Below are 14,894 nucleotides of genomic sequence, written 5' to 3' on the forward strand. Positions count from 1 at the left end.
TCAGATTTAAATTGCAGGTGGAAGAGGCAAGAATCATAGCAAGCTTCAAAGGCCAGCTCTTGAACGTTCTGGAGATTAAGTTGAAGTTACTATGCAGAATTTAGAGGATGATCAGTGGATACGTCCCTCAAATATAGGGAGTAGGGCAGTAGGGAATGTACCAATGCCAGCAAATAGTGTAAGGAAGAATGACTGTTGCAGAAGGTAATGTGATCGGTACAAGAAGACTTTTTGTGTGTGTGCATGATCTGCAGTTATTCTGAAAGGTTTTTAAGTAAGCTTAATGCTGCAAGTGGAACTGATGCAAGCATATTTAATATAATTTTACTGAAAATGAACTACAACATTTCATCTATTTATTTGTTCGTTACATGTGTACATGTATGTATTTTTTTTAAATCTCCCCTTAAGTGCAAATAACTTCCAGGGTGATTAACATTATAAACAATTCAAACAATAGAAGCTCAAAATTAAAGTAGCAGAGAATATATTACAGCAGATTAAACCATGCCCCACTAACATTTTAAAAAGGCCTGGGGGGGAGAAAGGCCTTTGCTTGGCACCCAAAGAGTTTCCCTGGGGAGAGCATATGGTTATATTACAACATAAACGCTTAATCTCTAAAAAGAAAAGTGCAAGGATTCAAGTTTAGTGAAGAATTATGTTTTCTTCCCTGTATGCTCTCCTCAATCCTAAAGGCATGGGGCACAGACTGGTGGTTTAGGTAGTAGCAATGGAAATGCACCAACGTTTTGGTAACAGTGCTTTAATGCTCAAATGATGTCATTTCTTGTCTGGGCCACCAGATGGAGCCATTGCCCCTGCAGACAGAGAAAAAAGCCGCGATGCAAATGGGGAAAGCAGTGGTGGATGGACTGAAAAAGCCATTTTAATTTCCAAACAAATTAGAGTTAAAGAAACTTTTTTTTTTAAAGTTAAACTGATGTGATGTTTTTTATTAATACCTTCTCCACTGATGTAAATGTTTTCAATATGTAAGCCTGGAGGACTGTTAAAAAAAATAAACAAAACAACTTGATGAAAGAGATGGGAGTTCACACTAGGAGATTATAAAGTCCCCCTACCTACCCTCTGCCAAGCAAATTCTACCTAGAAAACAAACAGCTTTTAGTATCTTCCCATGCCAAATTTGTTTAGGATCTACTGGAGACTGCCACCAGACGGGAGACTGAATTTGGGGTCATACTGATGCGACAGGGGTGCAAGGAGAGAAGGATCTTAAATAATTCAGCTAAAGATTAGGACAATTTCCCAGATCCAAAATTCTCATCACTTTCTCACAGTTAGAATGGTCAAATATGACCTTTTTTGAGGAGAGCCCTGACACTTCATGAAATTGAATTTGGACCAGGATTCACCGGAGCCTGCCCTTGAGCATGTGAAATAGGAGTAAATGCAAGAAAGCTGCTAGCGGTGTGCAGAGTGTTCTGCAAAATCTGGACCCTACCTCTTTGTCTGGCTCCTTACCACCCTAGCCTAGCAGGTCAAGGCCCTGACTAATTTAGGGGTTGTTGTTATTGGGGATATTTCGTTTCAATATGATATACTGTTTTTACTGCTATTTGTATTATGTTCTCGTATTTCTATTGTTTAGGCTTTAGTATGAAATATTAGTGGTTTAGTCTTAGTGTATATTTGTTAATATGATATCTTTGATCGCCTATCAATATTTGTATAACTATTTAAATGTCATTATATTTTGTAATTGTTTAATTTTCTTGAAATTATGCTACATTTTATTATGTAAACTTTTCAGATGTGAGCCAGTTTGAACATGGTTTACCATGGAAAAGCAGCATATGAACTGATGCTGATGAATTTATCATAACCTTCTTAGTATCTCTATAGGGTGATCTCTAAGTACTTATGGCTGCAATCCTATGCATACTTATTTGGAAGAAAGCCTCACTGAACTCAGTAGGACTTACTTCTGAGCAGCACTTGTATATGATTGCACTGTAAAGCACTTTTTACACATTATCTTTGTAACCCATACAAAAACCCTATAAGGCAGGCTGGATGTAGTGTAGTGACATCTAAGGCCTCAAGGCTGAAGAACACTGGTCTATACGAAGATGCAAGACCTTTATTGAAACCAACCAAACTGTCACAAAATTGGGACAAGCTTTTGAGTTATCCAGGACTCATAAATACATTGCCCAACTAATAAAGGCATTGCCCAGCTGTGGATTTTGAAGCCTCCCTACCTCCATAGACTAATATGGCTACCTTTACAGTGTACAGGAAGAAGATTTCTTCATCATACCTGGCATATTTCCCTCTGCCTTGCCACACTGCACCCATTTCCCGCCTTGGTATCGCCAGTGGTGCTGATCGACTAACACAATGTCCACACAGATGCTGTAATGAGCCACAGGGTCCAGCCCAGAGATGTTGAAGCTCAGAAATGGGAACATCCTCCTAGTCAGTGGTGCAGAGATCGCAGTGGTGGTGGTGGGGGAGAGAGAGAGAGAGAGAGAGAGAGAGAGAGAAGGCCATCACATCTCAGATTTGTCTCAGACTCACTACATTCCCCCATTCATGACAAGCCTTTATTCAGAGCTGAAACTGCTTTTAAGGAAACAGATCACAGCACTTCAGCATGTCAGTCTCTCTGTATGGCTCAGTCATTGAATTTAAGTATGAGGTATTTAACTAGAGGCTTAGAAAACAAGAATTTGTCAATGAATTGTGTTGTCCAGGGCTTCTGTTCTGTGGATATTGCGCCTCAAACAGTAAACAATGGACCCTTCCAGACCAGTGAGGGTATATTCTGCAACATGTTCTTGACACAATAATAGCCCATTAGTGGTGTATTAATTCTACTCTGTAAGTTATTCTGCGATGCATATTTGGAAAAGTGAGACCAAAAAAACCTCCAGAACATTTGGGCAGCTCCAGACATTCTTTTTATTGTGCATCCATGATGATTTGTCTCATGATGCTATTGGGACAGTTACAGGCTATCCCACTTTCAATACTACTTATACCTGCAGGACCTTTTGAGTAGACATTCTGCTTCGTTTCCGGCCCGTGCATATCTTGTAACTTCTGCTGAAATCCCATAACTGTTTATACCACAAATATTCTATTTTATTTTTGTCCTGCTTCTGCTGCACTGTAGTCCAATAATGTGGGAGGATTGGGGAAGCATCGCAGAACAAACTGAAGCAGAATAAATCCACCACGTATGCACTATTACTGGCCCCATCTGCACTGTATACATTTAAAGCAGTACTATATACCACTTTAAACAATCATGGCATCCCACAAAGAATCCTGGGAACTGTAGTTTTGTGAAGGGTGCTGAGAGGAGGCCCCTGTTCCCCTCACAAAGACACAGTTCTCAGAGTGGTTGCAGCACTCAGGTCCTGCTTGTGGTTTTCCCATAAGCATCCGATTGGCCCCTGTGAGAACAGGGTGCTGGACTAGATGGGCATATCTCATGTTCTTATGTCCTGGCCTGCAAAATGGAAGAACAGCAGGGATCTGCCCCACAGAGTTACAAATGGCAAGTCCATGAAGCATTTAAGTAGTACAGATGGAAATGGTTAAGAAAATTGTCCTACCAAAAAAATTACAATCCTGTGCTCCTGTACACGAAAGTACATCCTAACAGACTTCTCATTGCTAATCTTGCATAGGATTGCTAATTTTCAACTCCTAACTGCCATTTAGTCATCTCAGGGGCCTAAGGCAAGTCTCAATCATCTGTAAAATAGTAATAAAACAGGTTGCTATGTTGTTTTGAGGCCAAGGCACAAACACTTTTCAGAAATGAATCTACTGACATCAATTATAAGAGCTACTGCCCTTAAATTGAACTACAGCGCTCACAAATTTATTCAAATGGGGATAATCCCATAAACACTGGTTCAGAACAAAAGTCATTCAAACCCAGAACTCTACCTCTAAACTGTGGCCAGTCAGATATTTCCAGTAACCTCACAGAGCAAGATGGAGATAGACATTTTCTGTTTATTTCCATCACCTGGTAATCAGTATATTGTACTTCTGAACATCAAGCTGTTATTTAAAAGCCATCTAACCTACTTGCCATCACATCATCTTGACAATGAATCCCAACCCAGACATCATTTATACATTATGTGTGTGTGGGAAGGGGGTAATGTTCCTTTTGATGCCCTGAACCTACAAATGTTCAACTTGAAAATTTTGAACAAGAACAACTTGCACCAATTTTAAGGCTGCTATCCTATACTCACTTACCTGAGAGTTAAGCCCCATTCACCTCAGTGGTACTTGATTCTGAGGAGATATACAGGCATACCCTGCTTTAACGTAGGCAATGGGACCGGAGAGTGTACTTTAAGTGAAAATGTACTTAAAGTGAAGCAATTATCTTCACTTGTACTGCACGCAATCACCACCAGATGGCAGCGGCGTCATGCCAATAAAGTGTCCGTTATTGCGAAGTGCACGTACTTTAAGCGGGGTATGGTGGAGTATGGAGCATGTACTTTATAGCGAGGCTACTTTAAGTGAAGCTACTTTAAGCGGGGTATGCCTGTACATAGGATTGCACTATTACAAATTTATAGCCTCCCCACTTCAATTTTTTTTATGTTTGTCAGTGCATGAGCAGGAGGAGGCAGAGGTTAGTTTTATTTATTTATTAATTGCATTTGTATACCACCCCATAGCCGAAGCTCTCTGGGTGGTTTACAACAATTAAAAACATTAAAAACAAATATACAAATTTAAAAACACATTTTTTTAAAAAAAGCAATTTAAAAACACATGCTAAAATGCCTGGGAGAAGAGGAAAGTCTTGACCTGGCGCTGAAAAGAATAAGTGTTGGCCTCAGGTGCACCTCGTCAGGGAGATCATTCCATAATCTGAGGGGTTGATTATAGTGAGGATAAAATAGGGTGGTGGAAGAATCGTTGGGATTCTTTGGGGGAATCCATAAATATAAGAGCGGTATAAATGTGATTTAAATGTATGGTGTGAATGTGACCGATGTTATTTGCATCTCATCGTTCCCCCAGACATTGGGGGACGGGGTGCAAGACATGAAGATTATTCTGTCCTCACAACAGCCCTGTGAGGCTGAGAGAGATTACTCAGGGACAGCCAGTGATCTTCTTGGCACCATATGGATCTGAATTAGGGTTGCCAGCTTCAGGGCCTGAGGCTGATCCTGTATCTTTAGGAGAAGAGAAAGTCAGCCAAGTGCAGGTGTTTTTGCAACCCTGTAATGGGAAAAACCACAAGGTGGAATTCACCCTTCCCCCTGCACAACTTTTAAAGATACAGAAGACCTCTTGGTTGTCAGGCCCAGCCTCCAAGCCTCTGTCACCCTAGCACTACAAATCCACTAAAAAAAACAGATGTTTTGCTGTTAGGAAAGTGACAGGGAAATGCACCAAAAAGTGTGGGGTGAACAAATGATTAACGAGAATATGTGTAAACATCTCATAAGCTAATCTGGATTGTACTGTAATTTTATTTTGGCCAAAGACCAGCTAATCAGGATAAATGCTCATTGGCCTGTAACTCCCCACAAACAAATCAGAACAAAGGCTCAATAAAAACCGGGCATAGTCTAACCTCTATGTGAACTTTGTGCAAGCAAATCAGAACAAATGCTGTCTAAACAGGTCATCTGGAGGAGACCCAAGGATAAAAATGGGGCAAGAACCATGTATGCTACCTTAAGATCCTTGGAAGGGAGATGGGATATTAAGGTAATTAATAATTAAAAGCGACTAACATCCATTACTATGTTTAGTTGTATTTACACGATCCCTCAAAATCACCTTTCTGCAGTAGCAACCTTCCTTTCTAAGATCTGTGGCAGATGTTCTGTTTTGGGTGCCACCATCATCAGAGGTGAAGCAGGCAGCCTTGCCAGTTGTTGACTACTCAGGGGAGAGACACACTGCAGATGCCTTCTTTGCTGGCTTTTCAATGCCAGGGGAAGGCACTTTTATTCTTCCTGTTTCTTGTTTTTATGGCTGCTTTTTTTTACTGCCATTTTGTCTGTGTGTATGATTAAATTTTTGTTATAATTTTAACATAATGTCATTTGTTTGAATTTTTCCTTTGTTCTGTTTGGCTGTTTGGAGGAGCTCATAAAATCCTCAGGCCTGTACCACAGGAGCCTCTGTGATTCAAAGTTTAAGCAGAGAAGAGCCAAGATTCTTATTCTACTGAGGGCTGTAGCTGGATGGGCAGGGGGCGGGGTGGGGGAGAGGGCTGAATTACTATGTTGCATCAAGGGGGTCTTTTGCTCCTTATCTCCTCCCACAGGGGAAGGGAGAAAGGCCATGTCATCCTATTCCAGCTGGCTTCATCAATTACTGTGTCCAGCCGTAGGAGTTCATTTCTGTGATCTACTTTCCAGTGGTCAATATATTTCCAGGCCCTTCCTCACCCCCACCCTCCATTCCGGCAGAGCAGCTCCAACCGGATGACACGGACTCCATCTTTTCATTCTCCAAGTGAAGTTGCTAAAGTGACAGCGACAGATGCAAAAACAGCTCCATTTCTCTCTTACCCCCACTGACCTTTACCAAATTCTCTATCTCCCCACTTCCCTCTTGCTCCCCTCCCCCCCCTCTCCCCTCCATCACTGGAGTTCTCTTGCTACATTTCCCGTCCAGAAATAGATACAACTTCTATTTTCAGAGACAGCAAGAAGGGGAGAGAAACAAGAAAGACCTAGAGGGAGGGCCAAAGAAAACACAACCCACCACCAATGGCTTAAGAAATTTATTCCCAGAACATATGCGAGACCTTTTGATACCTGATGTAGATAATTTAAATGGCACCCCCCAATTGCCATGCATGCACGTGCATGCACTTAACACACACATAAATGTTAATATAGTACACAAGCCACAAAGAGTTTTCAGGGGCAAGCTGCACTGAAATGAACAATGGAGCCATCGGAGCAGGGCTTTGGGGCACATGCCCAGAGCCCCACTCAGCAGAATAAGCAAGAGGGCCCCCAAACACAGCAAGGCTGGCTTACTACATTTTGAAGCGAGTGAAGTAAAGCCATATCTGTACTATACATTTAAAGCACTATTATGCCAGTTTTAACAATCATGGCTTCCCCAAAGAATCCTGGGAACTGTAGTTTGTTACGGGTGCTGAGAGTTGTTTGGAGACCCCTATTTCCCTCACAGCTACAATTCCCAGAGTTCTCTGGGAAGAAGGACTGGTTGTTAAACCACTGACAATTGTAGCTGTGTGAGGGGAATTGGGGTCACCTAACAACTCTCAGCACCCGGCCTTAACAAACCACAGTTTTATACATCGCCCACCCTTCCAGGTGGTGAAAATCTGGCCCTTGAGACAGACACCTCACTTTGTTCCATAATACAACCGCTTATGTCAATCAGGGTGTAACTCATTAGCAGTGCCCCCACCCACCAACAGAGTCACAGAAAAGATCTAAAATCATAGAACCTAACTCAGCTCATGCCATCCATGTAAGGGAATAAGATTTCCTCAGGCTGATGTGCTAAACTGGGTGCAGAAAGAGTCATTGCATCAGAGGGCCCATCCATACTTAACCTTAAAATCCATGTTTTCCATATTCAGTTGGTGGCCTCAAGAGCCATACATGTTCTGTTTGTGCTCGGATTTATTTTTTAAAACCCGAATTTTCACATCCATATGCACGAATGTTAATTTTTTTTGGTCTAATTCGCTTCTGCGTTGGTCACATCCCTACGTTTACCCCTGCTTTTCCTGCATTTTCCAGAAGAGTGCAAAAGTATATATCTGATTTTTTGAATAAACATGCATACTCAGGTTTGCCGTGCTTTCAATAAAGTCTATTGGCCTTTGCATAATATCACAAAATAGCTTTTAAGTGGAAACGTGATTCATGAAACGTTTGATAGCAAAATAATAGGGTGGTTTTTTTAAAAAGCAATGCAATACAGCTACAGAAGCCAGAAGGTGGAAGTACCCTGGTTCAGTACCAGAAGAAGGAATGAACTGTAAGAAAGGAGGGGGCATGGACAGAGGATGGGATCTAACGTTATCCGCGCATAGTACAAAAAAGCGAGGAAAGACATCCTCACTACAGAGGTTAGAGTGGTTAATAATATGGACAGAAAAAATAACTGGTTTACAGCAGGGTATGGAAAGTGCAGATTTAACTAGGATAAAGTCCAAAATGGCGGGGAATGTCATATGGATGCTAGCAAATTAATGGACACACAAGGGGGCTAGATTGCAGATTAAAGGAGGTATGGATGGGCCCAGAGACAAGAGGCTGCATCCAGCAACAGGGCAAGAAATGCATAAGCACATGTGATAGACCTGAAAGGAATTTTCACCCAGATTTGGAAATCCATCAAAATGGAATTTTGATTTTCACAAATACTTCTGGCAATCATATGATTTAAATACAAACCAGGTTGGATCCAAATTAAGTTAGTTGCACTTAAATCCCACTTAAATTTGTTTACTTATAAATAAAAGAGTATAAAAGAGTATTTCTAAACCTCCAACAGACAAAACCAAACCCATGCCAGCATACCATATAATCATCAAAATATCATAAAATAATAAAATATAGAACAAATGACCAACACTGAATCGAATTTATTATCTGAAGGAAACGTTTTCAGCAGGCTATGAAATATCAAAACTGTAGGTGCCTGTTTGATTTCAGTAGGAACAGTGGGTGATATTTAATGCTAGTCCTACTCAGAGTAGACCTATTAAAGTTAATAAACATGACTACTTCAGGTTCATTTCAACAGGTCTACCCTGAGCAGGACTTAGTTGACTACAACTCAGTGTTGTTCTAAAGTACTGGTAGGACTTAAATCATGACTAACCTCTCCCATCAATTGCAATGGGAACTAAGTGCAACTTACTGGATCCAGACCAAGACGTGATTCTTGACAAATAACTTTACAGCAACAAATAGTAATTTTTACCCAAACCAATTATTTTTACATCAGTTTTTTTCCTTTGCTTTATTTTTTAACACATCCACCTAAATCGAACATAGGGTGGCCATGTGCCCTGCTTTACAGAGGACAGTCTTCACTTTGAAGAGCAGTCAGTCCTCTTTTTAGAGGACTGTAAAAAGGCCTTTAGATAGCCAAGTCCAGCGGAAAGATAAAGAACCGTAAGCATGGAGAGGGGGGTGTTGCACTTGACTGTCAACAGTGAGCACCTAAACAACACAACACACTTGGTCACAGTCTGTGAGACGGAATGCATTTCTATTTAAATTGTACTTATGATTTATAAATTTACATCTATGCATATAAATTAGCATATGCAAATATTATTCAAACCTTGACCTCTTTATCTGATTATGCTTTCCCTCTTTTTTTGGCAGTTCATATATGTGGCCACACTAATCTAAGTGGGGATGGGCTGGAGGGGAGAGAAAAAGTAGGATAACATAAATGTAAAATGCCTTTTGCTGCCGATCAATTTTTGGAAGTAGGGGTAATGGAGTGATTAAATGTAAGAACAGTACCGCCCCTAGGCACCGGGATGAGGTGCAGTTGCCCCGGGCCCCGCGCTTTGGGGGGGCCCTGCGCTAAGCGATCTGCTGGCCCCCTCCAGTCTGCCTCCCCAACACCTCTCTCTCGCAGGCGGGGGGGGGGTCTGCTCGGGATGGAGCTGCACTTCTCTTCTTCCCCTGGCCAGGCGAGAAAGCAGCACGCTCAAAGCAGGAGCCAGAAAGGGCTCCTCCGCTGGCGCACTGTTGCATCGCAACCTGTGGTGCGCTGGTGTCCTGTGGCGTCTGGGGCAGTCGGGAGCGGCTATGCAGCAGCAGAGGGACTCGCCTGACATGACCGTGAGGGCAGCAGTGCCAGCAGCAGCGACCTGCCTTTTGCAGCTCCATTGCCGCCTCTGGCCTGTGGAGTAGGTAGACATTATAAACAGCAAAAACATGCTCCGGTTTTCACCCAGTGCCCAGGAGCTGCCTTATAAAGGCAGAGAAGAAACAGCGCTCCTTTCCTGCCCCAACGGAGGGACGCTCTGTCGTGTGGGTGGATCTTCTCTTTGCCAGCCTAGAGAGGGACAGATATCCCAGGCACTTTGGGCTGCAATCCAATACATGTCTACTCAGAAGTAAGGGCCATTGGGTTCAGTGGAACTTTCTCCTAGGTAAGAGTGTACTGGTTTGCAGCCTTGGTTTCTGTGTGTGCAGCCTGCTGTCTGTTTGGGCAAAGCCACCTAGCCTTGCCAGGTCCTAAAGCCCCTCTGGTTCTGCCTCCACTCTCCCTTTTACCCATTTCTCTCAGGTTTTCTAGATCAACCCCGGGCTGTAGCTGCTTTGAGCAGCTGCCAAAAGGTTCAAAGGAAGGGGTGTGTCTCGGGGTCACAGGAGGATCAGGGTTAATCTGGATGTCTGGTTTTTTTCTTTTTTCTTTTTTGAGGCCCGATGCAGCAGTTGGTATGTTGTGTTCCCTGCTTCTACGGGGCGGGGTGACTGATTATGGGCAGGTCTGGCAAGTGATTTTCTTCCAAAGTCTGCCTTTCCCCCCCCCAATACCGGTGTATGCATGTCACTTGTGAATGTGAGACAGAATGTGGCAAAGAGCCATTTAAAAACAACAACACTGAATGTGCTATCTTGACAGTCCAGGATTTGTTATGGATGCAGGAAATTTTTTTTGGGGGGGGGATTACAGTGCAAAGCATGCTGGTGAAACAGATGGCGTTTTTCATGGAGGATGTTTTGAAATGTGTTGACTTGGGGAGGTTTCAAGCATACCCACACAGATGGGAATTGCCCTTGCTGCTGAGTCACTAGTCCTCATGGTTGAAGAGAAAGCCTTGGAAACAAAGGATAGAATAATAGAATCATAAATAGTAGAGTTGGAATGGGCCTATAAGGCCATTTAGTCCAAGTCCCTGCTCAATGCAGGAACACAGGTTAAGGGGCTGGATTTTTATAACATCCGGATTCCAGCAGAGTGAACAGGCCAGACCACCCCCATCCCCACCTGGTTTCATAATCCTACTTCACTGTTGACACATGTGTGTTTATGTTTGCGTTGAATTAATATTTATGTTTTGTAGCTACAGTAGAAAGTGGTATTGAACTGGGTTTGGGTGATGTGGAAAACACTCCTTAAGTGTTGCCACATCTGTTCTCCTGCCTGTTTCATATTCCCTCCTCTTTCCGAATGCCTGGGGCTTCGCACAAGATGCTAAATGTGAAATTTCCATGCTTCATTCACATACTTTTTGAATGGCATATCCACATGACATGCTCCTCCAGTCACTGTTCCTCAGTGTTTTCCCCATGATTCTTCCATCTGTTTGCAGACCAAAAAAATCTTGAGTTTTTCTTTTTGAAAGACCAAAACATAAGAACATATGAACAGCCCTGCTGGATCAGGCCAGTGGCCCATCTAGTCCAGCATCCTGTTCTCACAGTGGCCAACCAGATGCCCCAATGGAAAGCCCACAAGCAGGACTGAGTGCAACAGCACTTTCCCCACTTGTGATTCCTCGCAATGGGTATGCAGAGGCATACTGTCTTTGATAGTGGAGGTAGAACATAACTATCATGTCTAGTAGCCATTGATAGTCTTATTTTTGTGAGTTTGTCTAATCCAGGGGTGTAGTCATCTGGGGTCACAGGGGTCTTCAATACTTTAATTTTTTTAGGAGCAGGGACTCAGCGGGGTCGCTATGTCACCAATTGTGAGCCAATCAGCATGAAATGGGAGTGTGTTTGCCACTGAGAAGTTTTCTAACATGCTTCCTTGTCCTTTCCTGCTGATTGGAACCAATCAGAGTGAAAGGAGATGGGTCAGTCACTGAGAAGACTCTCCTCAATAGCTAGCACACTTCCCTTTCATGCTTATTGGCTCCTAGGGGTGTCCATTGTTGTGGGAGAAGGCATTAACAAGGACCCCATTCTCAACCCAGAAACAAACAAACAAAAAGGATAGGAGGATGTGTGACTGTGACTATCATGAAGGGACCTTCCACTTCTGAATTTGCCACTACACTATTGAACGAGAATGTGTCCTTGAATTGTGATAATGCCTCTTGCTTGCCTGCACCCTGTACACAGGTACAAATCATATCTGTTGCTCCACCCACTTATGCCTCCATCATTGGCATGTGGGCCCTGGCAGATTGCCCACAAGGAAATGCAACCCTTGGGCTGAAAAAAGGTCCCTCACCCCTGCTCTAGCTGATAGCACTTACAAGAAAGTCGGGGCACCTAATTTTCATCAATCCACCCTATCTACTGCAACTGTCTCCTCATATTCCATACTGTTCCAGACTGTACCCAACCCTCAGGAGCGCTTTTTGGGTGAGAGGCATTGGGGGGATGCAGTGAGTAGGGGGGATTGGCAGAAATCTGGTGTCCTGCCTTCTGTGAGTAGAAGTGCTTTTCACGACTGCAAAGCTACAATTGAATACAACCCATTATTGTTACTGGTGTTGGTGTTAGTAGTCCTGCTTGCAGGCTGCCCAGAGGCATCTGGTTGCCCACAGTGAGAACAAGATGGTAGATTGGATGGGCTGGTTTTCAAGCCAGTGGGAACCAAAATCTGCCCCAACTTCCTACTATGCCCATCTTGGAATGGTGATGCTAAGGCTATGGTGTAACTTAGCACCCAATCACAGCCCACCTCAAGTAGTATATAAACTGTACACAGAGAGAACGGAAGTCAGATGACAGGGTATGAGCCACTGCAGTGTAGTGCTTAGAGTGTTGGACTGGGACTTGAAGTGAAGGTAATTATATTTGTATTTAATAGGTTGTTAGCCTCATATGTAAATATTATAATTACATATATTTGTAAATAAAATCTCTCTCTCTCTCTCAATATATATATATAGAGAGAAAGAATGTGGGGGGGGGCAACTATGCTTTTGTCCTGGGCCCCGCACAAGCTAAGGGCGGGCTTGTGTAAGAGGCACAGAGGATTTTCCCTCCTGCCACAGCAAGTGTTAGAAAAAGTTAAGAGACTTACAGCATGCTAAAAATACAAAGTTTCATATATGACTAAAATATAAATTATTAGGAAAGTTTAGGCATGTATTTATAGCAATCAAGCGCTTAGTCATGAGAGTTGTACTTAGCGTGTGTGTGAATCAACTCTTAATGCCAGACCAAAATACTTTACAACTGCTTCTAGAAGAAGCCCCCAAACCAGAAAGTGGTACGGTAGATCATTTTAAGTATGTGCATACTTAATGTGGATTACTGAGTGTGAGTTAAGGAAAAAAATAATAGCCAAATTAATAGCCCCCCATTCACCCACACATGAATACAAATAGATGTTGCCATTTTAATAAGGTGGTGAGTGGAATTTTCCACCTATATAGCGGTAAACACTGTGTAAAATCATCATGGGATTAATCAATGGTGATGGGGGGAAGTCCTGATTTACCCCACAATTATGAATGAATAGAGTTTATTGCTTACAGCTCGTAGGCCACCGCAGATACATGTAAACATCATATAAACAACAGAAACAACCCAATACAAACACCAGAAGTCCTGCTAAAAACACATAAAAGGTTAAAAATTAAAAATAAGACAGAAGTCTATACCAATGGAACCAACAGTATATTTACAGAATTAAGAGGGTAAAGACGCTGGTGGCGGGGACTGTCTTTGGGTTTTAGCTCTAATTTTTGCTGCCACAAGGGCGAACTTAGCGACTTGGCGTGATATAAAAGGGTCATTGCCCACAAGCAGGGTGCAAACCTGTTCAAGGGGAGGCCTATCCTTAATGAGATTACTAATAGAGGATAAGAACTTAGCCCGAGGATCTTTGTAAAGGGGGCAACACAGCAAGTAATGAAAAATATCCTCCGCATCACCTGAGTTGCATGGGCAGCAGCGAAGGTGAAATGGGATACGTTTATATCTCCCATCCAGAAGCGTGGAGGGCATTGATTGGAAGCGAAGGGCAGTGAATGCGGTTCTCAACCATGGTGCTTCTAGGAAGGAGAGATAGGACTCCAGTTTGAAGGATGTTTTGTATATTGAATACCAATACGAGAAAGAAGAGTGTGAGGCAGAGACCAGGTACCATCTTGATGCATAAAAAAGAATTCTGTCCCTCAGCCAAGCCTTTGCTCTGGGGGATACGTATGAGGGGGCAGTTTCAACGCTTATCCCATAAAAAGCTAAAATTAATTTGGTCCTTGCTAGCCAATTTTCTTGCCCAGGGTTCTGAAGTTGCTCAAGATAACATTTCTTTGGCAGCCTTGAGTCATCCATGGCCACCAATTTTAGCCAGAAGGAAGCAAGGGCTACATGAGCCAATGCTTCTAAAGAGTGTAAGCCAGTTTCCAGCCTCAAAAGGGCAGACGGCGTCCCTTTTGGAAGGGCCAGGATCCTTCGAATAAAGGCATTTTGTAGCTTCTCTAGGGATGGGATCCTCACGTAGCCCCAAATCTCGGCACCATAAAGGAGAGTTGGAATAAGTTTCTTTTGGAACACCTCGACTGCAGGGGGGACAGCCTTTCCACCTTTAAAATAGAAAAAACGGCACAGCGATTGGATGGAATAGGAAGTTTTTAAATTCATTGCTGTGATGTGTGGATTCCAGGATAGAGAAGAAGTAAAAGTGAGGACCAAATATCTAAACTGGCGTAGTTGGAGAATGGGCTTATCATTTAGTTTCCACACATGCTGTTTGGACTTTTTCCCAAAAACTACCACCACAGTCTTGGAATGATTAATTTTGAGGTGTTCATTACGACAATAGGAACCCAGAGAGGATAACAATCGCCTCATGCCCACCTGTGTGATGGAAATCAATGCTAGGTCGTCAGCATAAAGTAATACTGACAACTTTGTGTTTAAAATTCGAGGGGGGAAGAATTAGTAAAGCACTCAGCATCTTTCTGATATTATATTAGCACTGAATGT

General features: G+C 42.7%; 1 protein-coding gene across 1 annotated transcript in view; it reads right to left on the reverse strand.

The window, feature by feature from the left end:
* TBX21 (T-box transcription factor 21) overlaps nucleotides 1-14,894 on the reverse strand; it is a 92,784-nt gene that overhangs the window by 6,359 nt on the left and 71,531 nt on the right. Inside the window, exon 2 of the mRNA XM_061591299.1 lies at nucleotides 2,288-2,442. Within this exon, the coding sequence (XP_061447283.1) occupies nucleotides 2,288-2,442 (155 nt within the window). The remainder of the gene's footprint in view (nucleotides 1-2,287; nucleotides 2,443-14,894) is intronic.

This window comes from Rhineura floridana, chromosome 11, assembly GCF_030035675.1.
Source record: "Rhineura floridana isolate rRhiFlo1 chromosome 11, rRhiFlo1.hap2, whole genome shotgun sequence".
NCBI classification, from domain to species: Eukaryota; Metazoa; Chordata; class Lepidosauria; order Squamata; family Rhineuridae; genus Rhineura; species Rhineura floridana.